This window comes from Daktulosphaira vitifoliae, unplaced genomic scaffold (genome assembly GCF_025091365.1).
Source record: "Daktulosphaira vitifoliae isolate Bord-2020 unplaced genomic scaffold, ASM2509136v1 Scaffold_2, whole genome shotgun sequence".
In the NCBI taxonomy this organism is placed as follows: domain Eukaryota; kingdom Metazoa; phylum Arthropoda; class Insecta; order Hemiptera; family Phylloxeridae; genus Daktulosphaira; species Daktulosphaira vitifoliae.
The window spans coordinates 18783689-18811383 of record NW_026099573.1 but is presented as its reverse complement, the minus strand read 5'-3'; the positions used below and the strand labels follow the sequence as shown (position 1 = coordinate 18811383).

Here is a 27695-nt window from a genome sequence, read left to right as displayed (position 1 = left end):
AAAAAAAAAAAAAATGGTGATTTCGCTCATTTATGGAGAACGAGAGAATTTTTTTTAATTTTCAAAAGTAGACACAATTTGTGATCGTTTGACATATTGTTCATGAAAATCGGTACAGTGAGAGCTGGGAATGATTGGTAAAAGCCATACAAAAAAATAAAATAAGAAAAAACATAAATCATAGTAAAATTAATACCTTCTCAGCTTTGCATCAAAGCTAAAATTATACACCCATTTTTTTTTAAGAAAGGACATAATAATAAAATTTAGAGCTAATTTACAAAGGACTTTATAAAAAAGAATCACGGAGTAACAAAAATTTCAAACTTGAAATTAATTAAACTTGGTCAACAAGTCAACAAGCAATCAACAGTCAGCACCAAAAACAATCACAGAAAAAAAACTCCTTGTTTTGGACGAGTGGTACGTTTTCCAAGAAAATATTTGATCGTATCTTTCTCACAAGCGAATACTGTGGAGACTATATAAAAATTTTAGTATGTCTAATCAGTTTGTGTTATTTTGATGTTTTTCGTTAATTATATTATACGCCTTAATCTATTATGGTGATTATAAAACTTTTAAAACTTTTAAAAATTTATGTGAACTTATATTATTATTGTAGTCAGTCGTGACGATGTAGTAATACATTTTAATACATGAAATATCTAATACATTTAATCAATAAAGATACACCACTGAAACAGCGTTCCCGTGGATATAATAAAAAAATAACATTATTTCTTACACCAAACTCTTAACAAACCTCTTACGTATTCCATAAAACTTTCACGTGAAAGATTCTATCACATTGATCAATTAAATCCAAAAAAATATTTTAAGAATTTTATCAGAGATCGATAAACTACTTTTATAAAAGGGCATTTAACAATGAAAATCTTGTCAATTGGTTATAATTATACTATATAAAATCGGCGCAGTTTTACGTTACATTTTTAATGTTATATATTTTAACAATTTTTAATTCTTATATATCATATTTTCGATTGAACACGTGTACTTAATTTAAAATTTTTTTATTTAATCGATGATTGAAATAAAAATGAGACTCGTTTAATTATTTATAATGGGTAAGTATATTTAACAATTTAAAAGTATTAAATATTAATAAAAATCGTATATTTTAGATATAAAACGATACATTTTTAAATTTTATTTCATAATATATTGTTTTACTAATTTACTGAAACATAAATCATAATCAGTTTTAATAAAATTTTCACAAATTTGTATTAAATCTGAACTTAAATTGTTATATAAATATAGACCAAATTGATATGAATCTATTAATTCAAATTTATTTAACAATGGTTTGTCAATAACACAGTCGTTTTTAAGAAACTGATTAATTTTGAAATCAGAAAATAAATGGGTTATACGTAGTTGATTTTTTCGAATGTTTACCAAAAATTCCATTGCATTTGATGTATTAGTCTCAGCAATTAGAGAAGTATTTTGGGGTTTCAAAATATAATTAAATTCTAATGCAATTTCTACTACTTTTTTAAAACATGAATGCGATTTTGCCATATAATCCCCAATGGACGCTTTTTTTAACAAGGCCAAAATTGCTAATAAACGAGTGATCATAGTTGTAACTGATGAAAATGTACTTTTCAATGAATTTACACAAGCAACTAAATTATCATAACGTACATTATCCTCTTCAGACTGACATAAATGTTGTATAGCAGAAAATGAGACAGCAATGGTTTTTAAAAATGCACTATACCTACATTTAAATAAGTGTGCAACTTCTTGCTTTATTTGAAAGAAATTGGTTAGATTGTCTTCATCATGCTGTATTTCATTTAAATCTTTAACTCGATTGTTCACACAAATTTTCGTATTAATTAACGATTGCCTATTATCCACGTTAAATAGTGTATTTATAACATTGACTGCGAGATATTCAGATGAGTCATCATATAGTGGTGATACGAGTCTATGGACACAAAAAATTCAAAATAAAGAGTTAATGATTTATTGGAATAAAATCTATGGATATTTCCAAAAGGTAATTTGTCAATTGTACCAATATTTCTATATATATATATATAAAGTNGTTCACACAAATTTTCGTATTAATGAACGATTGCCCATTATCCACGTTAAATAGTGTATTTATAACATTGACTGCGAGATATTCAGATGAGTCATCATATAGTGGTGATACGAGTCTATGGACACAAAAAATTCAAAATAAAGAGTTAATGATTTATTGGAATAAAATCTATGGATATTTCCAAAAGGTAATTTGTCAATTGTACCAATATTTCTATATATATATATATAAAGTAGCAATAATAGCGTGTCCTGTAGTTCTAAAATTCGACCATGTTGTAGTCATCATTGAGTTATCAGTGAAGTTAGCGCCATGTATAATATAGCAAAATTGGTAAATAATCGTTACCAAACGAACTTTCAATAATATAAAAAATAGCGGTTAAAATTGAAGATTATAATTTATAAAGTTGATTGTGTAAAAGTATTAACACAAATTATTTATTTTTAAATACCTACTAGTGTTGTACAAAATTGTAAAATCAATTATGTTTAAAAGTAATTAATACATAATAATAAAGCCAAATATTCGTAATGTTCATTTAGCGATGGTGCATAAATTCCATACGGTGTCGTGTTCAACTAGTTGTAAGGTGAATATGGCAGATGGCCTTTTAGTATTAGTATATATCTTTGGTTGAACATGACTCCGTTTAATAGATCATTCCCAAATAATTAATAGTTTTAGTTCATTAAAAATGTAAATTACAGTGAATCTAGAAAGTGCATGTTCTCAAGATGTCAAGTTATATGGAACGCTTTCGAGAAAATGCTAGTCAGTTATACAGTAATATAAATTGAAGAGTTGTAGAATTGTTTGTTTATTAAAGATGTAGAACCTACATTGTATTTGACCTTACATTGATTTATTAGCTAATAATTAATTTTTAGAACCATACCTCATAATTTAATGGGGTTTCAATATTTTTTTTAAGAAGAGGTAATATACATATTTAACTAGCTTATGAAATAGGATATAATTTAATTANTTTAACTAGCTTATGAAATAGGATATAATTTAATTAAGAAAATGACTCATGGATAACAAATGTTGAACTAGTTATCAAAAGCTATTAATAATTTTAAGTAATAACTAGAAGTAAGGTGTCGGTGCTTTTATTTTTATCATTAGTCATTTCTTGGTGATATTTTTCTTTTTGCCTAGATATAAAAATAATAATAATACCCAATGTACTGATCAAAAAGTTGTTATCGGCCAGTCGTTTTCTTAGTTTCTATTTTGTAAGCTAGTTCAAAATGTATGTTACCATTTAAAAAAATAGTCAACACTCCTATACATTATAAGTAATTCATAGTTTATAAATCAACAAATTTATGTAACAAAAAAAAAAACAACATTTTTTTTACAACATTAGTAGGGTAATACTAAGAATTAAGCTTAAGGACTTTTAAGTAAGCATATTGTTAATATCAAAGGTATCGTATGCATTTTATGAGAAAAATGACAATGCTGGTCGTTTTTCACGCTTACACATTTTATTCTTTACTATATAACCGTTTCAACACTCCGTGTCATGTACATACGTATTTAATTAACATTATCGTACAGTTGTCTTTTTGAAAATTAAAAATTAATTATTTTATAAATTTTAATATTTTACACGCCCCAATAAAATCATCATCCAGCAAACTCATACATCTTCTGTACAAGGTATGTGAATTATTAACTTTTTTATTTTAATACATTTTTATATCTCTTAAATTTTAACATAATAAAAAAAATCTAATTCCTAATTGTACTGTGTCAATATTTACTGTACGTTTTTTTTATTTTTTTAATTACGTTTATTTCTGTGTTTGTTTTTAAGTTTTTTATTATTTATACATTAACCTGAAGATGGCTTATAGCCGAAACTAATTGTTACTATTTATTCATAATTATATTCTAGATTTAGTTTAGATTTATTTTATTATTTCAATAAATAAAGAATTTCTTTTATTTTTTATTAAAGCTACCTCGTTTACATCTGTTTCGTCACACAGATGTAAACGAGGTATCTGTTTCGTCACGTCAGGCAGCTAAGCGGAGAAGAGCTAGAAACGTCGTGATTAGGTCCACAAGGTTACGTATGCAATTGACGGATACCAATGTTTTCATCGAGATCGATTCGATTCCAATGTGAATTCTTGTGATTTTTGCGTTTTCACCGCTATCCTTGCTCGTCTTGTTATATGGCTCTACGGTGCTTGCGAGCATGTAGTCGTTAAAAAACGCTGATATATCGCCCTTATGATCGTCGCACCTTTGTACATTATTGTTTATCGCCCTTGGGATACGCTCATTGTGAATTACATCCGTACACTGAAGTACTGTTCGTGACAGTACATTTTGCCTGGTTCGATTGTCATGCCAATGACTTTATACGCCTTCCATTCACATCAACCAGCCATCATCATTAGTATCGATAAGTAGTTATTAATCATACTGTATTGTCTTATTTTTAATCTTATTTTTGTTTTATTTAACGAATTGTTGCATTAGCATTAAGTTTACCCCTACCCACATTGATATATATATATATATATATAATATTTTGGTTTATATTTTAAATACAGTTAATTGTTATATATTCTTTAAATACATTTATAACAGTCCACCCCTAATTCTTTCTCTTGCATAATTATAAAAACATAGGATCGAACGTTAATGAAACCGCACATTATCACCAGGTGTTGCGTTCAAACAAATATATATAGTTGAAAGAAGTGGAAAGAAAGTACAAAATACATTTTTTTAATTGTAAATTAAAAGTAGATTAAATGAATATTATGTGTTGATAAGTTAAGTTTATTCAACGTTTAAAATATGTATACGTTTTAAAATATTTATATTAGTAAAATAAGCTGTAAGTAAATATGGTAGGTACATCAATGTTTAATAAACGGTTATAACGCTCCAAAGTAAACCAATGGCAATCCTTAAATATACCGTTTATGGTAGAATTGTTAATTAAACGCATAATATACTTAATTTTTAGAATAATCGAGTGGTTTATGATAAGCCACTCGGTTTTTATACTGTAAATTATTAAGTGGGATATGATAAGAAAATCAGTCTGTAAAAACATTGATTAATGTGCCAAAAAAGCTTTCTATAAATATAATAAATTTATTTATGAATTTTGACTAAATAAACTTTACCTGGGTGTTGTGGGATGTAGTAAAAAATCAAAACCAAAATTGATGTATTCGACTTTGAATGCTTCATCATAAAACACCTTGAGTTTATTACATACCTGGACATAATCTAAACACAAAATTAAACAGTTATCGTGCTCCATTGCATCATCAATTTTTAATTTATCTTGAAAAGTATTGTATTTATAGTTTTTAATAGAAGTAAATGAATTTTTTTTTGATAATAAATCATGAAAACTTTTAATATTTTCAAAATCCTTAATAGCTATCTCAACTTGAAGATTAGCGTTTGCATCGATATACTGAAATATGTTCAATTTTCTTTTTGATTGAATGTACTTATTAATAATAGAAAATTTATCATTAATTATTTGTGGTCTTTTATACGTTTTAAACGCAAGCCTTATATTTAAACTACTAAAGAATTGTATGACATTGTTAAGAGTTTCAAATAGAGTTCTTGAATCATCAATTGCGTCATTAAGTGTAATATTACAATCAATAAAATCATAAAATTGTTTATTTGAATAATATCTATCACAATATTGGATTATTAAACCAATATTTTCATGGAAAATTTCTAGAATAATTGTATACCTACAGTTAAGTAACTCAATAATGGCATTAAATATTCTAGTGAAATTTTCATTATTTATTTCTAGGCCTAAGTCTTGAGTGTAATCCGAATTTTCCGTTAAACCATCTGTTAAGTGTTGTATAGAAGTGTTTTTGTCTTGAAATAGAATATAATTTACTATTTCACATAAATATTCAAAATAATCTCTTGAATTTGCTGGTCTACAGCTAGTTGTATCGAATTGAATTGTCCAAAATAAAAAAAAAATGAAATAATATATTTTTATGATCATTTTATTATTAATTGAAAACGTAGAAAACAAAATTTTTATTAACTTATTAGGTGGATGAATATATATCTTATATATACAATGAGTTATATTGATTAGTATTCTCTTTTATTTTATTGACTATTTGTATAGGTGTGCTTTAATTTAAAATGTTAAAGTAAAATTATATTAGATTGATATATTTTATAGATAAATATATAACTCCGCATATATTTTAAAATTTAAGCAGAAATATCATATAGTGATATTTAATTAGTTATAAGCCATGTTCAATTATTAATATTTGTATGATTAATAACCATAAAAATTTAGTATTAATAAATAAAATATTTTAAAAAAGAATAATTTTTTTTGCACCATGATATCATTGATCTTATTTTTATCGAGTCATTTTCTTATTTGGAACATTTTCTAACATTTAAGTATTATAAAATGTGTATATTCAAAATTTGAAATAAAAAGTTTGTAGCTTTATAGAAAACTATTATTTTATTGATGAATCCAAATCTCAAAACACAATTGGTGATTGACTGACAAATATTAAAGGAATTAAATTTTAATGACGTAATCTTGTTTTTGTATAGCTGTGATTTAAATTGCAACTGTTTAAATAAATTTGGATTTTGAAAAACTCCATTTATTATTAAAATTTTTAGTCTCATAAAAAATTATTAAGTGTTTAAGTCAAATTATTTATAAATGATTATTTTTAAGTTATTCTACAGCCAGTTATACAAGTAGTGATGATGTATGTTCAATTTTTATTTTATTTATGATTTGTAATATTCTCCTCTGAGATATTAAAAAATTAATACCTTTTCTATTTCTCAGATCACAGAAAAGAATACACTAAAACTATTACTCATTTAATTCTGACTTTTGGCGACTATAAAATAGTCTTGAGTCATTGTCTTTCTTACCGTCTTCGAGGTACTACAAAAGTATTAAAAAAGGAAAATTGATTATAATAACTCTTTTACGTTTATTGAAATACAGAATGATGATTGAATGTGTCTATAAAAAAGTATGACACACTCAAGACGTACATTTCCCGTTTATGACATTCGTGGTACATTATATAAGGGCTGTAGACCCTGTTTTTCCAGTCAGTTACTCATTCACTATCTTGTCTCTTATTCTCAATTTACAACCTCATTTATCAAGTTTTCTCTTTAAGATTATTCCCTACGTACTCTAGCGTATTTTTCATACTGTGTCTTTAAAGACTTAACTTTTCTCTACTTTTTAACTTTTTTGGAATAGCTCCCTAAGTATAAATATTTGGTAAACTGTTGACGTTATAATCTTGAATTCAACTTGAATGTTTCCAATTAATTGTTTTGCTTTTCCTTTATCATCTATAATATACAATTGAATAGTATTTTATGTTTCTCATTTAATAACAGAATATCTCTATAACTCTTACAATCTTAAAGACTATTTTTGTGTATAGGGGGAATACAATTACAGTTTTCCAGTCTTCGGATAATTTGTCTGTGAATCAGATTTTTTAAAATTAAGTATCTTATCCATTTGGTTAGCTTCTCTCCTTCTTTCCTCAATAATTCTGTCTGTTGTCCGACTTCACCTTGTAATATTCTCTTCTATTAATTAATAAAATAAATACATTTCAACTACGCTAACAAAGTTATACTGACAACTCTGAGGTGTGTAATTATTTAATTTTTGTTTACATAATCCTTACCGACTAAGCAATTAATGAGCTCATTCAGTTTCACATAAAAATTGGCAATATACTTGATTAGTTTACATATCTTATACAAACACTAATACCATACAAATCACTTCTTGCACCGTATTTTAAAGGACACTTTTTTTTTAAATTAAATAACTTTTATTGTCATATTAAAGTTTATTACTATAATCTAATATAATAGATCTAAGAACCCTCTAGGACCTGCTGCCCTTTGACAACCGTGAAAGATTCACTCTTGTCTTTTATTTTTTTACGATTACATTTATGTGCTCAACTTAACTCTCTTATTTTCTTTAGTAATTTTTCTTTATATCGTNTATTGGCATTAAAGTTAGTATATCCCTTTTTATAATTCTAATGAATAAATTTTATTGATTTGCACAAAACGTCTTCTAATGCATTTTTTTCAAAATATTCCTATTTAGTCTTTAACCCGGCATTTCAATGTAAGCTATTTATCATTACTATGATTACACGAACTCTAAAAAATAAATTCACAATTGTATAGATTATAAATTAAATTAATTAATGTACTTTAAAAAAAGATACTTTGAATTTCGAAAATAAAGTGTTACATATATCTAATATTATAATTTTATTTTATTTATTTATAGAAATAAATAATTACATTTATATTATAAATTTATGTAATAGCTATAAATTTAATTAATAATATATATAATATATATATATATATATATATATAATTTAAACAAATTTAACATGCACAAACCAAAGACATATCACATAAATATTATTAGCCTTGACTTGAAAAAAAGCTCATAACTCGGTCAAAGATCTACAGATTTCAAGGTACCTTTGGATTGTCTCTGGGCAGACCTGGTATAAATTTCAGGTTTTATATCAAAAGACGTTTGCGGCAATGAGCGTTTTTGAAAAAATTTTTAAACGCTCATGGTGTACTAGAATTTTTTTTTTCATTTACGCGAACAATTATCTTAGAATAACGTCCTTTAACTTCTTGATTATAAAGAAATTAGGACATTGTTAAATAATTTTTATATTTAAGTATTTTCTATTTTATATTGGTTTCTTCTTAGTTATTTATCCTTTGAAAATGTTGATTATAAAGTTTGTGTCGGATTATGTGTCCGATTAATTTTATTTTTCTTTATTCAATCACCTTCATCAGCTGTTTTTCTTCTCGTACTTTTTATAACACTTGCTCATTTCTTTTCTTGTCTATCCATTTTGTCTTTGTAATGTTCTACTTATCCATAATTCTATTGCTTCTAATTTGCTTTTGTCTTTCTTGTCATTTGCCAATGTTTAACTGCCATACGAAAGCATACTCCAGACAAATTTTTTAACGAATCTTATACGTATACCAATACTCAGATGTTTATTGATGAAAAGCTGATTCTTGTTTTGGAATGTTTATTTTGCCAATGCCATTCTTCTTCTGATGTCTGGAGTTGATTTATTATTGGACGAATATGACACTTCCAAGGTAGCAAAAGTCTCATTTCTGTTGTAATCGTGTATTGATTATTTGTATATTACGATTTAGCTCTGAATGCTTTTTACATATAAGCATTCTTTTTTTTTTATGGAATTTTCGGTATATTATTTATATCATGCCATGTTCAGACTCTGCTAAAATAACAATGTCATCCGTAATACAATACGCATATACAATAGTGTGTATATGTTGGCCATTTATTTTCACTACATTGGTCTCAGTTTTCATCATGTCTATCATGTTTCTCACCTTTTCTCTAAATCCAAACTGATTTTTTGATATATTTTGTTATATGTCTCTCTCAACCTGTTCTTGAAAATGTTTAGAAGTATTTTTTAAGTGTAAGAAAAGAGCGCTATAGTTCTATAGTTTCCATATTCCGTTACATTACTTTTTTTCGAAACTGTTATTTCATTATTGTAGCTATTATTTAATGATTTTAAAAAATTGATATTTTATCTTTTACATTATATTTTTCAGTAGTTCAACCGGGATACTGTCAATTCCTGTTGCTTTTTTGTCACTCTGTTCTCCTAGAGATTTCTAGAATTCGCTTACTAATATTTTGAGTCCTTTTCTATCTTCATTTACATCTATTACATTTTATATATATTCCTCTTAATTTTCAATCTCCTCTTTTCCCTTATATAATTTTTTCAAATAAATTTTCCACCTCTCTATTACCTTTTCATATTCAAACAGAATTTTGCCATGATTATTTTTAACTATGTTGCTGGATTTTTTTAATTTTATTATAGGCTTTGCCTATATTGTTGCTTAGTAAATCACTTTATATTTTTTGTTTATTAATCCATAATGTGGTAAGCTTTCAGAAACCATTAGTTACGTTTAAACATTTTTTAATACTTTTGTATAATTTAGTTTTTTAGTAGCTATTCTAGGAGTATTATTTTAGGGTGTCCCAATGTCTTGCAAGTTAAGTCTAACTGTCTAAAACTAGTCGCTTACTTAAGGCATATACCCAACATTTCAACAGTACGTCAAAATATAGTAATACGTTGAATACATTACTCTCCAAATTTTGAAAAAATTTCCTCATTCTAGGTAAATTGGCGAAATAACCAAAAAAAATATAATCTTTAATTTTAAACTTTTTTTGTTTAAAACTGTATTAATTGTTTGAAAAATAAATAATTGTAAAGTAAAAATAATTAAATAATTATATAATTACCTTAGGTATTTCCCTTTTATTTGGTTTTTTGAAAATCGGACCATTCAACTGCCTACAGGAAATTATTCATAATAACAACTTTTGCACAATAGTTAAACTTTTAAAAATTTTCTGAAAAAAACTGCGTCTTTTAAAGGTATGTTACACTAAAGCTTATATCGCTTACTATATGTAAAAAAAGAAAATTGATGATGTCTGTTTGTGGGTCATCTTAACGAAGTCATCTTAAAATAGGTTACGATAAGTTTCAAATTTTTTATTTAATATACATAAATATTACACAAGGTATTACAAATACAGGTAGCTAATTGGTTTTTTATGACATCATTATTCGCATGTACACAGTATTGTTATTATCTATGGTAGTAAGGCACATTGTTGTGAGTTTATAAATACACTAACTGACAATACAGAAAGTATATCTATTGATAGTCATAATTGATAATAAAGAATCCGTGACTATGACAGCAATGTCATAAAAATCCAATTAGCTACAATAATCGGTAAAATTTCGAAGTGATAAATTTTTTTTCATACGAAATCTGTGAGCGTGCGATTAAAACATTCGATTATGCACTCCTTCACCGTAGAATATGTAAGAAAATGTTTAATACCTCTGTTTTTTTAGAAAATTTTTCAGATTTTTATTGAAAAATTCAAAACCTTAGTTAGTTGCTAAGACGATGTGTAGTACTTAAAAATATAATAAAAGAGATAAAAGAAAAAAAAAATAATATTTTAAGAAAGGAGCTCTATTGCGATAGAGCACGAATAAATTACTACGTACTATAATATTTTATCGGAGTCATGGTTCGAGGGTTTAAAAAATAATAAGGTTATTAAAATAAATTAGCCATAAAAATGTATTTATAAGGATTAATAAAATTGACTCACCTTTTGTTGTTATTATTTAAATTCTTAAAATAGATTATTATTATAAAGAAATAATTTGAACACCAAAGTAAGATTTGTGTCAGGAAACGTACGGCAGTCGAGATTATTTCTTACTCTTTTTCCACCATATTGTGCTAATTAGTTAAGTGACTAACTCCACTACTATGTTCTATGCTGTTCTACGCTATTCTGTTCTACCCAAAGGCTACTGCACTAACTGGGTGATACTTTTAGCCTTTTTATTTTATATAGTTAGTAGTCCCCATCTCTATTTTTTTTCGGTAATTTCGAATGCCGTACTGCCTTTTTAGACTGTTTTATTACTATCATTTTATAATTAATTACACGGTAATCATAACTAAGATAACTATTATATGAAAATATATATTTAAATTACAAAGTATTTTTATGATATCAATTTGGTAAATAATACAATTTTTGTGACATTGTACTTTTCTTATAATTAATATAAAATATTTTAGAAATTATATAGGGTTAAATTAACATAGGGTTAGTTAATTATTTAAAGAAATATTATCTTTGGATGTTTACAAAGGGAGTCACTAAAATAATACATGTTATCAAAATTTTAAATGTGTCCAGAAATTGCTTTACTGATAAGCAAAATATACGCTCTCCTGTGACTATAAAGTGATAAAATGAGATTGAAAGTAGGAAAATAAAGGAGTATATGGAGTGTACACAGATCACAGGGTCAATTTTCATTTTGAATATGTATTATATTGTATAAGCTATAATTTAAAATGTATATAAAAGATTCAGTATTGACAGAATATTATCAAAAGTTAACTTGGAAAAGTTATAGAAATCGTTAAATACCATTTAGATTTATTCATTGCATCTTTAAAAATATCAAAATTTGTATCATTAAATATATAGAAATTTGTGCTTTTATTAAGAATCTAATATACATTTTAATACAATTATTTATTAAATAATTGAGTGAGATAAAAATAAGTCTCGTATAATATTTCATAATTTTACTGGAAATTTTACAATTTATAGGAATTTAAAATAATTAAAAAATATTTATAAAGCTAATTAGAATCATATTTTTTCGGGAATTTTTAAAATATAAAATGATGCATTGTTTTATTTTATTAAAGAATATATTGCTTTATTAATTTACTAAAAAATAAATCGTAGTCAGTTTTAACAAAATCTATACAAAATTGCTTTAAATGTGAGCTTATTTTATGATATGCTAAATCATGATGAATTCCATAATATTTTATCAATTCAAATTTATTTAACATTGGTTTGTCAAAAACACAATTGTTTTTAAGAAATTGATTGATTTTGGTATCTGAAAATAATTGGGTTATACAAAGTTGATCTTTTCGAATATTTTCCAAAAATGTTATTCCATTTAATGCATTAATCTCATCTATTAGAGAAGTATTTTGGGCTTTCAAAAAAATATAATTACATTCTGATGCAATGTCTACAACTTTTTTTAAACATGATGGAGATGCTATTTTATAATCCCCAATGGATGCTTTTTTTAACAAGGCAAAAATTGCGAATAAAGAATTTAACATAGTTGTAACAGATGGTATTGTGTCTCGTAATACGTTTAAACAAGTAATCAAATTATTCTGATTTAAATTATTCACTTCATACTGGCATAAGTGTTGTATAGCTGCTAATGAGACAGCAATGGTTTTTAATAATGCGCTATACCTGCACTTCAAAATGTGAGCAACTTCTTGTTTCATTTTAAAGAAATTGATTACATTGTCCTCATCATGCTGTATTTCATTTAAATCTTTAATTCGATGATTCACTTGAATTTTCGTATCAACTAACGATTGCCACTTAACTTCGTTAAATAGTGTATTTATAACACAGATTCCGAGATCTTCAGATGAGTCATCATGTATTGGTGATATGAGTCTATGAGTACATAAAATACAAAATAAAGATTTGTTATTTATTTATTGGAATAAAATCTATGAATATTTATATATAAAGTTAAAATGTCAATTGCATCAATGTTCCTATATCAAAATAAATAAATAAATAACTATAATAGCGTGTCAAAACGTTCTTAAATTTGACCACGTTGTATACTATTACTGCNTTGGAATAAAATCTATGAATATTTATATATAAAGTTAAAATGTCAATTGCATCAATGTTCCTATATCAAAATAAATAAATAACTATAATAGCGTGTCAAAACGTTCTTAAATTTGACCACGTTGTATACTATTACTACATAGCCATCTCCATATTATGAGTGAAGCTGATGCTAATGTAATACAGGCACAATTGGTAAATAAACGTTATCAAACGAACTTACAATGATATAACAATAGTTGTTATAATTTATAAAGAAAACACAATAGACACAAGGTCATAAGTTATGAAATATGTCAGTAACTTATGGGACACTCTGATTAATGATTGATTCATATAAAATAATATACTAATAGTTTACATAACTATAAATCTCCCTATTAGATAGGGAATAAGAAAATTTCCACGGCCCCTGGCTGTCGTAAGAGATGACTAATGAGGTTGTGTTATATCGACAGCCGGCATAAAATTTTTGTCAAAAGTATGAGGAGTCCTGAACAAAACTTAGGCTGATTGTGCCCATCTCAGATGTTCACAGGGACAATAGCTGATAGGAAATAAAGTAGTTAAAAACGAAGAAGACTTCAGGAATAAAGTGTTTGATACCAGCCGAACAACTTGTGCGGTAGCTGTTTCACCAGTCATGTGTACAGGTCTACCCAACGCTTGTAATGTCAATGGCGTAGGGACATCAACACTTAATTCTAGGCTGGACTCGTGTATAGGTAGAAAGATATATACATAGTAAGATAGGTTCTTGAAATGTTGGAACATTAAGTGGTAGAAGTATTGAAGAAGAGAAGTTAACATTTGTTGTGTGCAGAAAACGAAGTGGAAAGGAGAGAAAACAAGAGAAATAGGTGAGGGTTATAAAATAATATACTCAAGGAAGTATAGTACAAAGAATAGTGTAGGGATAATAATGGATGAGAAAATGAAAAGTAAATTAGTAGAAGTAGCTAGGAAAAGTGACAGGATTATAGTCGTGAAATTGATATTCGAGGAAAAAGTGCTGAATGTAATAAGTGCCTATGCACCACAAGTAGGACGTGATGAAATAGACAAAGAAGTGTTTTGGAGAGAGATGGATGAGTTGATGCAAGGGGTACCTGGCAATGAGGATGCGGTGATAGGTGGAGATATAAATAGACATGTAGGTAATGAGAGGAGAGGATATGAAAGAGTACATGAAGGGCATGATTTTAGTGGGAAGAATGAAGCTAGAGAAAGAATTCTGGATTCCGCAGTATCGTTTGATCTTGCTGTGGTTAATACTTATTTTAGAAAGAGGGAAGAACATTATATAACTTATAAGAGTGGTATCAATAGATCACAGATTGATTATTTTATGTGGAAGAGAGAGAGAGAGCGTAAAGCGAGTAAAAGATTGTAAAGTTATACCAGGCGAGAGTGTTACTACACAACATAGACTGATGGTAATGGAGTTGTGGTGTACCGGAAAGAGAATAAACAAAAATAGAAGACACACAGGGGAAAAATCGAAGATCCGGTGATGGAAAATGAAAAAGAGTTTGTAAGGACGGTAAAAGAGAAAACGGTGTGGAATGTCTAGGGAGATATAAATGATGTGTGGAATAGATTTGCTAGTTGTATAAAGAATATTGCAAAGGAGATTGTTGGTTAGAGTAAGAATAGAATGCCAGAAAACAAGAAAACCTGGTTGGGTTTGGTTGGTTGGTTGGTTGGTTGGTGGTGAGATGAGAACATTAAAAAAATAATAGAAAGTAAGAAAGTGCAGCTCAAAATATGGTAGAAGAGCAAAATGAGAGAAGATTGGATAGAATATGAACGCTTATAAAAAGAAACCGAGTGTTCAGTAAGTAAGTCGAAGTTTAAGAGGTATGTTAAGAGTTGTATGATAGGCTAGGAACAAAGGAAGGCGAGAAAGAAATCTATAGACTTTCAAAAGTAAGAGAGAAAAGGTTTAAAAATTATCATTATGTAAGGTATATAAAAAGTGTTGATAATAGAGTAATATCAAGTGATGATGATGTGAAAAAAGGTGGAAAGAGTATTTTGAAAAATAATTTAATGAGGAGAATCCAACAGACATTACAGGATATCTCGTGGAACGAGGGTCTGGTAGATTTAATTAGTGAGAAAGAGGTATAGAATAAAGCAGTAGGACCACATGAAGTGCCAGTAGAAGTATGGAAAATATCAGGCGGTGTTAGCATAAGGTTGTTGAAGGACCTTATAAATAAAATCTTATTAAAATGAAAAAATCCCAAATGATTAGAGGAATAGTATTGTGNTGAAAAAATCCCAAATGATTAGAGGAATAGTATTGTGTTGCTGATATTTAAAGGCAAAGGAGGCATAGAGGAGTGTGAAAATAATAGAAGCATAAAGCTTGTAGTATGAAAATATGGAAAAAGGTAATAGATAAGAGAATAAGGAATGAGACATCAGTATCTAAAAACCAGTTTGGATATATGCCTGGTAAGTCAACAATGGAGCCAGTATTTTGTGCGAGGCAACTAATAATATAGTTTAGGGAAAAGAAGAGGAAGACAAAAAAGAGATGGAGAGACTTAATAGTTGGGATTTAGGCGAGGAAAAGGAAGAAGAAATATATATATATATTACTACAAAATTAATAAATTATATTACTACACAACATTTATGAATTTCGACTTAAAAATAAACTTTACCTTGGCGTTGTGGGATGTAATAAGATGTGAAAACCAAGATTGATATACTCGAGTTTGAATGCTTCATCATAAAATAACTTTAGTTTATTATATACGTGGATGAAACCTAAACGCAAAATTGAATATTTCTCATGTTCTATTGCATCATCATTCTCTAATTTATTTTGCCAAGTATTATACTTATTGTTTTTAATAGTAGTAAATGAAATTTTTGTTGATAAAACATCATGAAAACTTTTAATATTTTCAGTATCCTTATTAGCTATCTCAACTTTAGGATTTCCCTTTTGATCGATATACTGGAGTATACTTAATTTTCTTTTCGATTGAATGTACTCATTAATAAAGGATAGTTCATCAATAATGATTTTTTTTCTTTTATAGTTTTTATATACGTAATTTATATTTAAATTATTAAAGAAATTCACGATTTTATACAGAGTTTCAAATAGAGTTCTTGAATCATCAATTGCGTCATTAAGTGTAATATTACAATCAATAAAATCATAAAATTGTTTATTTGAATAATATCTATCACAATATTGGATTATTAAACCAATATTTTCATGGAAAATTTCTAGAATAATTGTATACCTACAGTTAAGTAACTCAATAATGGCATTAAATATTCTAGTGAAATTTTCATTATTTATTTCTAGGCCTAAGTCTTGAGTGTAATCCGAATTTTCCGTTAAACCATCTGTTAAGTGTTGTATAGAAGTGTTTTCGTCTTGAAATAGAATATAATTTACTATTTCACATAAATATGCAGCATAATCAATTTCATTCGCTGTTCTATAGCTATCTGTATCGAATTGAATTGTCCAAATTATAAAGAAATTAAAATAGTATATTTCTATGATCATTTTTAATTAATTGAACACAAAATTTTTAGTATATTGTTAGTCGTATGAATATATATATATATTACATTTAAATATGTATATTGATTTAAGTTTTGTGTTTCCTTTAAGTTTTACTTAATCGGCTATTTTTAAAGTACTTTAAATTAAAATTGTTTAAGTAAATTTAGATTGTATCGACATATTTAATAAAATCTGTTTAAATAAAAATTTAGCCATAGAAGCAATTTAATTAAGTTATTTTAAGTTAAATTATTTTATAATATTGTGTATATGGATTTTACTTATAAGTGTTATACTTACTTACTTATTTTAACATGAAATATATGTGTATTTGACAATCAGGTGTTGTTGATACTTATTTCTTTTTATACAGCATATATTACTAGTGACATCAACCTGTACCCATAACAACTAAATTCAACGTAATAGGAATTTACCTTCTTTTTTATGCAATTGGAACTAACATTACTTTTAGTGAAATAACTCGATTTTTAAATTTTGTCACTTGCATTCTTTTTATTGTCAGTTCTTCAAAGTATCATTAACATTTAGTCAAATTTAATTTATACAATTTTTCATTCAATAATTGAGTGAAATAAAATTAGGTCTCGTATAATATTTCACAATTTATAAGATTTTAAAAGAATTGAGAAATATGTATAAAACTCAATAAAATCATATTTTTTCCGGAATTTTTAATTTATAAAATGATGCATTATTTAAATTTATTCGATAATATATTAATTTATTAATTTACTAAAACATAAATCGTAGTCAGTTTTAACAAAATATATAAAAATTTGTTTTAAATATGAACTTATTTTATGACATGTATAAACAGAATCAAGGTTATTAGTAACTTTATTTGGATTAATTCGGTATGAACTATTAATTTAAATTGATTTAATATTAGTCCGTCATAAGCGCAATAATTCTCGAGAAATTATTGAGTATTATTTCATAGTGGCCATAAGGGCCTTTATATAAAATAGCCGTAATTGTAGTCTAAACTGTGATATTTGTGGATTTATAATGTTTGTTTGAGATTTGTGTTAAAAATTGTGCTGTGTTCTTACTGTTAAAATTGTATTATTATTTGTATGCATTTTTGTTAGGAAGTAGCTGGCCAGTTCCAATTATTAGTGAGTATTTTTGTTATTTGTGTCAAGTATTCGTTTAGTTTTAAGATTATTATTGAGCAGAAGGAGTTAATATATTGAAAATTGTTAATTTAGTTACCATATTACTGTATTGAGTAGTTATTTTTTTATAGATATTAATTATTATTATTGTTCTAAAAAAGGAGTGTGTTGAGAGTTTTAAATATCACTAAATGGGTTATATTTACACCATTGTTAATTGTTTTTATAGTTTAAATTTGTTAGGTTTCTGAGATGTCCTTTTTTGTATATATAATTGTTACTTTTGAAATTGTTTATTTTTATTGGTTTTATAGAGTTTCATTTTGTCATTGACCACATTAATTACTGTTGTTGAGCTAGAAGGGCTTTCTTTTTATATTATTATTATCATTAATTGTTTATTATTATAAATTTTGTTATCGATTATAATAAATTTTTGAATTAGTTATTTATTTAGCTTAGGGATACACACCTACACACTTGAGCACTACATAGATCACTGGTTTTGCGCAGGCGACCCTTCCTATTACCATTGACTCTATTACCACATCACACACTATTAGGTTGGTCAGCCTGTTGGAATGGTATACCAAAAAGCCGAACCTTTGGTAAAAAGGGCGTAGTGACCGGGTAAGATATTTTACTGTTTAATACCCTGGCCCGTACAATGAATGACAGACACACACAAAAAAAACTGATTATTATAAAATTAATATCTTTTCAGTTTTGCACCGAAGCTAATATTAATTTAATTATAATATAAAATGAAATGAAATATATTGGATTTTATAGTATACATTTACAGAACTATTTTCAGACATTAAGACTACGGGTTTAGTCAGAAAATAATAAAAAAATATTTCTAACAAAATGAAAATGTTATCTTGTTGAGTATATAATTATCTGAGGAGAAATTAAATATTTCTTATGTATACTCTCTCCCCCCCCCCCCGAAAAATATCAGTTTTTAAGATTGTGAAATATTTAACTTATAATATTTTTATTCCTACGATTTTTTGTTACAAAAAAACAATAAAATTATATTAAAAAGTTATGAAAATATCAATTTCTATTAAATTATAATAGAACACAGTTCTATAGTATGTTCAAATTGGTATTCCAAGACACACATCTTACTTATAATACTACTGTGATCAAAAAGTAAGGTGAAATTGTCATTTAAAACTTCCAGTCATTATGAAGGCAGATAAATTTTTTTCTTAGGTAGGTAGGACATCATTGTTGACATGTGTCAATTGTCTGTTTGTTAATAGTTTTAATAACCTCAAAGTTATACGCGTTTTTTTTAAACATCCAAAAGTGAAGTTTTCGATTTTTACAATGGGTGTTTTTGTTGAGCAAAGAACTTGCATCACATTTTGTTTGCGGAACGAATATTCTTGTGCAGACACGTTCAAAATGTTGCGGAAGGCCTTTGGTAATCAAACTATGGCACAAAAAATTATTTATAAGTGATACAACGAGTTCAAACGTCGAAAACGCGTTGAAGACGAACCGCGCTCTGGACGAATATCAACATCTATCGATGAAGGCTACGTCCAAGAAATCAAAGATTTGGTGCTTGAAAATCGTCTAATGACAATTAGAGATATCGCAGATAGTATTGACATATCATTTAGTGTCGGCGAACAGAGAAGCAGGTAGTTAGGACCGGTTGACTAACTGCGTAGCGTCACAGAAAGGATCGGTGCTACCTACCAGGCTTAGAGGGCATGAGGGTTGCTTGTAGTCTCAACGACGGTCAGTGTTTAAGAACTAAGTAAAGGAAGAAGGACGCAGCAAATATTCTTATCTATATGTCATATTTATTTATTTGTTGTTTCGTTTTTTTGTTATAAGTTATTTTCTTAATAAAGCAAGTTGTTTTGTGTTTGATCATTCATAACATACTAACTAACTTACTATAAGTAAGTTTGTTTTTATTTTATTGCATAAAATAAATTTGTCTATAATAGACAAATTTATAAATAACACATTATTATTGATAGTAATATTTAGAGCAATTCTAAATAAACTAACTGCATGAGTTCACCTGCGCACAGCTACGTTAGACATAATTCACATAATCGGAAAGAAATAATTAGAGGATGATGCCTTAATTATATTTTAATTATTTTCGTTTTATAGTCATCGTTTTCGGCGCACTGCCGGTGTCGATTGACGTCTAGAGTACTCGTGCAAGGTGGTACTCTACTGTTATGTTCTGTAATAAACCAAAAAGAAAAGAAAAAAAAGAAAAGTTTAAATAAATAAGGGTCATCAAAATATAATAAGAAAATATAAGATGATGGTGGGTCAAGAAGGTAAAGAAAAGGGGTGTTTGTTATGGGGAGTAAATATTATGATATAACCAATAATAATATGTAGGTCTAATTATAAATAATGTGAAACCGTTACACAAAATCTATGACTGTATTATTATATGCAAGAGATTCTATACACTCTATATTTTTTCATAATTATAATCAAATAATGTATCTTTAGTTGACTTTGTAGAATGAGTATATTATTTATGAGATTATATTTTATTGAGTGATCGACACCAATATTTCTTACATTTTCCTCTGGCCTGGCTAAAACAAGATTCAGAAATATTTATATCTATGTAAAAGATTTGTCAAGGCGGAATTGTGGTGGCCCAATGTGTCCCGGCGGTATCGCCTTGAAAGGATGCGGCACAATAATCACTAAGACAAAAATTAAACACTAAAACATATATTCGTAAGTTTCTCTGTGCTGTCTGCCGGCGCGATGTTCGTTAGAACAAAGACATTAAACCAACAATGATTAACTACCCAATACACATAGGCTTACAAATATATTCTAACCTAATACACCTAACTTTAAAAATCTTTAATTGCAACCATTTGTAATAAACAAAAAGAATGACGAAAGGGGCAAAGGGGAATATGGTTGTAATAAATAAAAAGAGAAACGAGTGAGTGTAGGTATGTAGTCTTGTAATAAATAAAATGGCTACAATAAGGTGGCAAAGGAATGTTGTTAAATGTGTTTGGGGTTCGGGGTGTGAAAGAGAAGAAACGTAAAGAAATGTAACACAGGTGGCCAATAAGGAAATAATAATCGTAGCGGGCGTAGTGTAAAAAGGATGGGTACCAATGGAAAGTAAAAGTGTCTATAGATACCCGGTAGTGACTACAATAAAATAAAATAGAAAGGGATCTCGGGGTATGTTTGCTTGTGTAAAGACGTCTAATGTATGAATAAGATGAAATTACAAAGAAGGGTCACTACCCAGCTCCTGCACAGAAACGTGTGCACTAATTTCCGGCTAGTCACAAGTATCGTGTTTCTTATAAAAATATTTTAGTTTATTCTCAATGACTTATCCTATTCTAATTGTTTATTACTAAAAAATTCTTCAGTAAAGGATCTATTATAGACTTATTATGTAAACAAATGTTCCACTTACCTCTGATTATCCTGATATTCTCTTGAGATGAACGATGTTGTTGATGTAACAATTATCGATGTATACGTTCACGCATTAATGTACGCAATTATATTTATACGGTTTATATTATTATTAACTCGCGTGTAACTACTTTTCTAGTACAATTCTATATTAAATCTACCCAAGGTGAAATCTAAGTTTGTTATAACTCTGTCTTTTTGCAAAAACCTTTTGTATATTTATGTAGTATAGTTCTTAACCTTGTATATGATGTTTTACGTTAATATATTTATTATTTAATAATTTATAAAGCAAATGAATAACTTCTAAGCAACATAACTGTCCTGTGCAACAAAACTATTTCCAAGTGGCCTACGTCTTTTCAGTCGTCCAAATGGTGATCTAGGGTAGATGCGAGCTCAATTTCAGTTCTTTGCACAATAGATTATACTAGTGTCCTACACTCCGATCACCGGCACTGTGGCATAGATCAGACTAGCTGGTCGATAAGTGGAGAGACACTTTTAGTTGTTTAGTATGATGTTAGTTATAAATATATATTAGTAAAATATTAGTTTTTAGTATAATATTTCGACTCTGATTTATTTGTATTTCGTAGCTGGATGTACCAACGCGAGATCTCAAATAATATCTTTGTCTTTATGCAAAGAACCTTATGATATGTGGCCTACTTCTTTTCAATCACCTGTAGGACGACCTAGGTTAGATGCGACTGTACTATAGATTTATGCACGATAAGTTATGTTAGTGTCCTACACTCCGATTGCCCGCACCGTGGCAGAGATCAGACTAGCTAGTCGATAAGTGGAGAGACACTATGAATAAATCTTATGGTTAACTAAAATTCTAATTATGATATTATTGTACTATTACCCTGTCCAGCCAGGTTGTGGCCCTTCAATAAGTAGTAAATACAATTCAATCAAATTAATTACCTTAGAATATCTAATGTATACTACAAAATAATATTAATAATTTATGCGTTGTAAATTATATAAGTGTCCTACACTCCGATTGCCGGCACTGTGGCATAGATCAGACTAGCTGGTCGATAAGTGGAGAGACACTTTGAATAAATCTTATGATTAACTAAAATTCTAATTATGATATTATTGTACTATTACCCTGTCCAGCCAGGTTATGGCCCTTCAATAAGTAATAAGTACAATTCAGTCAAATTAATTACCTTAGAATATGCTTATATATATATAGGAATATAAATGTAAATAAAAGAAATAAATAAATACCAATATTTTATATGTATTAGAATATTTATGTCACCAAAAGTATTCGACCGAAAATAAGATGTATAATATTTTTCAGTAATTACGAAAGAGGGTAAAAAATTATGTAGATTTCATATAGAATTGTAACTAAGAATAAGACATAAACTCACGCACATTCGCTTTTTGTATCTTGGTTGAGTATTCCAGAGAGCCGTAGAGATGTATGGATAGAATTGCAAGGCGTCCCAGTATTCGCTAGAGGGATGTTTAGAGGAACCACCCGAATTTGGGGGAAAATGGCCTTTTTATAGCCTGCAAAAACTGGTTTAGCGATCTCTGGTGAGATTCTTGAAATATTTTTGCTGTATTTGATTGGTTAATGTGATAGAATCTTTTACGTGGGCATTTTATGGAATGCGTAAGAGGGAGGTTAAATCTTGTGTAAGGGTATTATTTTATTACTCATCTTATCCACGGGGAAACACTGATTTGGTGATGTATTTTATTAAATATAAGTATTAATTATTACATGTATTAAAATGTGATACTACACATTACTCTGTCTGCCAATACAAAACTCACTTTAAAATCTCTAAGTGTCATTTATTTTTAAAGAAAAATATTCTAAGTCCAAATAAATTAAAAAAAAAACTAAGACCCAGAGAGTAACAATCTTGAGTAGAGTGTCGCAGATTATGTGTATCTTAAAATCGCCGAAAGAACTGATTTTAATAGGAAAAAATGGGTTTTTATAGTAGACAAGGGTCGTGTAGCGATCCCTAGTGTGATCTTAGAAACTGTAGATCTTAATTAATAGTTAAATGTGATTGACTGGACCTAATTGAAAACCCACCCATAAGCGTTACTTTGAATCTGTACGATAATCAGATTTAATTGCTTAATTTATTGATTATTTTAAGTTTTAAATAAGGGAACCCTGTTTTGGCGATCTTGTGAATTCATAATATATGACATACATGTACAAAAGATAACATAATATAATATTTTAATATTATAAGTAATAATATATTATTACAGTTCCATCGGTACTTTGCAGATACCATGACACGTTTAAGGGCACTGGCCCAGGGCGAGTGTTCTGTCGTTCTTTTAGTAAACGTTGTCGACGCACTGAGGTGGTCGATTGATATCTAGAGTACTCATGCAGAAGATACTCTACTGTTATGTGTCGATGGTACTCTACGAATAACACGACATGTTAAGGGCTATTTGCGCAATATTCACTATATTATTAATAAAATGTAAAAAAATTAATAAATGAGATATAGCTATAGACCTAACGTATAACTATTATTTAAAAAAAAAAATCAGCTAAAAATATTAACTGGATCAAAAGTTATTTAAGTTGTCAGTGAGTGGTGGGCCACTCTGTATATTATGTTCATTATTATAAGTATAAGTATTATACTACTCGTTATAAGTATAGAGAGTACAAGATTATTCTTTTAACACTAATCATACTCAATTTCTCATAAAATTATACATTTTTTAAATGTTTTGGGACGTGAAAAGAGGGCTATTTGTTGATTTTTTGCTTCATGGTTAAAAGATGAATTTAGCAGAATATTGTAAGACTTTAAAAAAGCTGCGATTTGCAGTTTAAATCAAAAAGCGTGGCTTACTGATAACGTTCGTATACATATGGCAAATCAACTCAAGAGCTTTCATACCATTTGGCTAAGAGCAATTGGATCACCCTCCATACTGTCCTGATATAGTATTCAGTGACTATATTTGTTTCTGTACTTGAAGATGCATCTGGTTGGGTACTGCTATAACTATGACGACAAAGTCAAAACGACCGTTTTGCAGTAGTTATCTAATCAGACATCAATAATCTTTGAAGAAGAAAAACAAAAGCTGGTCCAACGATACCTATAACGATAGCAAATGCCTCAATATTAATGGAAATTATGTCAAAAAGTAGAGTAAAATGTGGACTTTCATATGAATTAAATTGTTTTTAAAATGTTTACTTATTTTGTTTTTATTTATAAACAGTACTTTAAACACATATCTCGTATAATTAACCCTTTAGCAGGTGCGTGCCTATTTTTAACGTTCATAGTCGCGTGGGGGTCTATTAAACCCCATTTCTAAAAAAGTGTAAAATATGTATAAAAAATTAAATTTTTTTAATTCAAAGACATTATTTGTTACCATATGATATATAAATATGGATAAAAATTCAAAAATCAAAATTAAAAAATAAATAAATTACAAAATTATGTGGATTACTAAAAATTATATTACAAAAAAAACTTAATTTTCAAAATTTCATTAAAAAATTTTGGTTCGTAAAAAAATTATTTTAACTACAAAATCTTATTTTTAAGACGGTAAACAAAAGCTTTTACTATTACAAAATGTATTTTAATTAATTTTTCTTGTATTTCTTTGAGCTCAAACACGGCTTATATTTATTAGGTTTATGTGTATTTACATTTTTCTAAATTGAATTTTTTTGTTATTAATATTATAATACATTTAATTATTATGATACTAGTATATACAATCATTCGTTCGAAGTAGCACATCGACTACCGATAATCAATGTGGACACATTGCGACGCGATGTATTTATTACATGTTTTGTTCTTATTTGTTCCGTATCATCGAGTAGTGGAAATTCGCAATAGATTATTTATTTTTAAAACTTAATTGTACAGTCGGTGGCAGATCCACATAATTCCAATTCCACAATATTATATCGATTATAACATTACATTTACAATATTTTGAAAAAAATCCAAGTCCAAAAAAAAATTATAACGTTAGAAGTCGCTGAGGGGTAAATATGACCCATTTCAAATTTGATGAATATTTTAAGTCATACATTTTTTTTCGAAGGTATTTATTAATGAAAATCGATTCAATATTACTATAAAAACCATCTTCTAAATGTATATTTATGTACACCTTTTATACAATATAATACATCCGTTTATATTTATGTGGGGGTATGCTAGACCCCCACGCGACTGTTTAAGGGTTAAGGTTGTTAGATTTTTTTTTTATATTGTTAATTAATAGTTAATGGCTATTTTTATTTACAAAATTTAGAAATATTAAAAATTAAAGTAATCGCAACTTCCTTTGTCAAAAGGCAAATAAGCCTTTTTTGTTTAGTATGATTTTTATAACAGACTAAGCGGCAAATCATATGTTATAACTAAAATAAATTTGATATTATTGTTCAAGATGGTATTAATAGTGATTAATGACAATAGCATACATTTTTTATGTCATAATAAATACGAGTATTTTGATTTTTAATTATTACTTGATTAGTATAGTGTGTGAAAATTTGTCTACGTGATATTCATTGAAATAGCGATGATTGAATCTTTGTTGGTGATCTATTAAAGAATTCATTATAATTGTGATGTCCTAATGAAAACTTAGCTAATACTTAATACAGTTTTCTTCTTCTTTTTCCTCACTTTAATCCCAACTACTTGAGGTCGGCAACCCTTATCTTAAACTTCCACTTGACACCATCACGCACATCATCTACCCTCACATCATCCGTCCTCATATCGCATTCACACCTATTCTATCTTCAACATTCATCTCAATAACTGTTAATAATTTTTGTATTTCTCAGACCATAAAAAGAAAATTCACTGATTCCAGAGCACATTTAATTTTTGTTTTATGCAATAAAAAAACCTTATTTTAAATATGTGTATATCTAAATAAGATATTACAAATAAGTCAATAATGAGATTGGTGGTAGTAATAAAATATGACACATCCTTTGTTAATTGGTGTCCGACGATATAATCTCAATTTTAGGGATTCGTTGCCTATTATACAGGGTGTTCAGTAAGTCAGGAAACGGGTTTCTATTGTTCTCATTGTTTGTAACAATGAGAACAATNTAAAGGCAAAAGGCCATACCTTTCTTCTCATTCACTTCTTTTGAGTGGTTCGGGTCTAGGAAACGAAAACATTTCGGTTTTAATTTAAATATTAAGTTAAATTAAGATTTCAGCGGCGTTCTCAGAATATTTTTGGTTTCTGTAATCATTATTTCAATATGTACTAAAAAAAAATCGGTATAAATTATAAATTAATTAATTACTTATAAGAAAAAATGCTAAAAACTTAATTTATTTCAGTTATTAGTCATGGATTCATTAAGGTTCATATTATTCTCAATTTGACAATCATGAAGTATTTTTAATGGTCATCCCTTATAAGGGTTTCGAATTAAATTTATGATATAATTAAAAAAACGACTGGTCGAAAACAACTTTTTGAACAGTTTACGGGATTTATTGTCATATTTAAACATAGGCAAGAGCAATTCAGAAATGGCTAATGAAAAATTTAAATACCTACTTCTTTTCTTCATTAGATATTTCAAAATTCTATTAACTTCCAAAATAATTATTGAAAAGTTGTTATTGATCAAACATTTATTTTATTAGAATTAATAAATTGATAATAATTATTATAATAAGCATTTAATTTGGTATATAGCCATTTGAAAAAAATTAAGTCGACATCCTTTTAAAGTAAAAGGATGAATATAAAAAAAATACTTCATGACTAATAAATTGAGAAAAATATGGAGCTAGAGAACTGATCAAAAATTGATTAAAAATTATTAAATATCAACTTCTTTAATATTTATTTTTTCACATATTAAACTTTTAGATCATAGAACTACTATTAAGGAAATGAGAGTTGATGTTGCTTTTGTTATTATTTAACAATAGAATAATGCATCGAAGCGTTTCTTATGATAGTGATTTTAATAATTGTGAAATGTTATCTATACTTGTGTTAACTATTCTACCT

General features: G+C 27.5%; 1 protein-coding gene across 4 annotated transcripts; it reads right to left on the bottom strand.

The window, feature by feature from the left end:
* Positions 1-1143: 1143 nt before the first annotated feature.
* Positions 1144-17091, bottom strand: LOC126899405 (uncharacterized). 4 transcript variants are annotated; one of them, XM_050674343.1, is made up of 3 exons: positions 16773-17091; positions 5248-5353; positions 1144-1966 (listed from the first exon to the last, which is right to left on the bottom strand). In XM_050674343.1, exons 1-3 carry the CDS (start codon positions 17038-17040, stop codon positions 1174-1176), a joined length of 1167 nt encoding a protein of 388 aa, XP_050530300.1. In that variant the 5' UTR covers positions 17041-17091; the 3' UTR covers positions 1144-1173. The 4 variants fall into 4 exon arrangements, with proteins under 4 accessions (XP_050530300.1, XP_050530299.1, XP_050530298.1 ...); XM_050674342.1 differs by lacking the exon at positions 16773-17091 and adding an exon at positions 5846-6164; XM_050674341.1 differs by lacking the exon at positions 16773-17091 and having other exon boundaries at positions 5248-6164.
* Positions 17092-27695: the final 10604 nt, after the last annotated feature.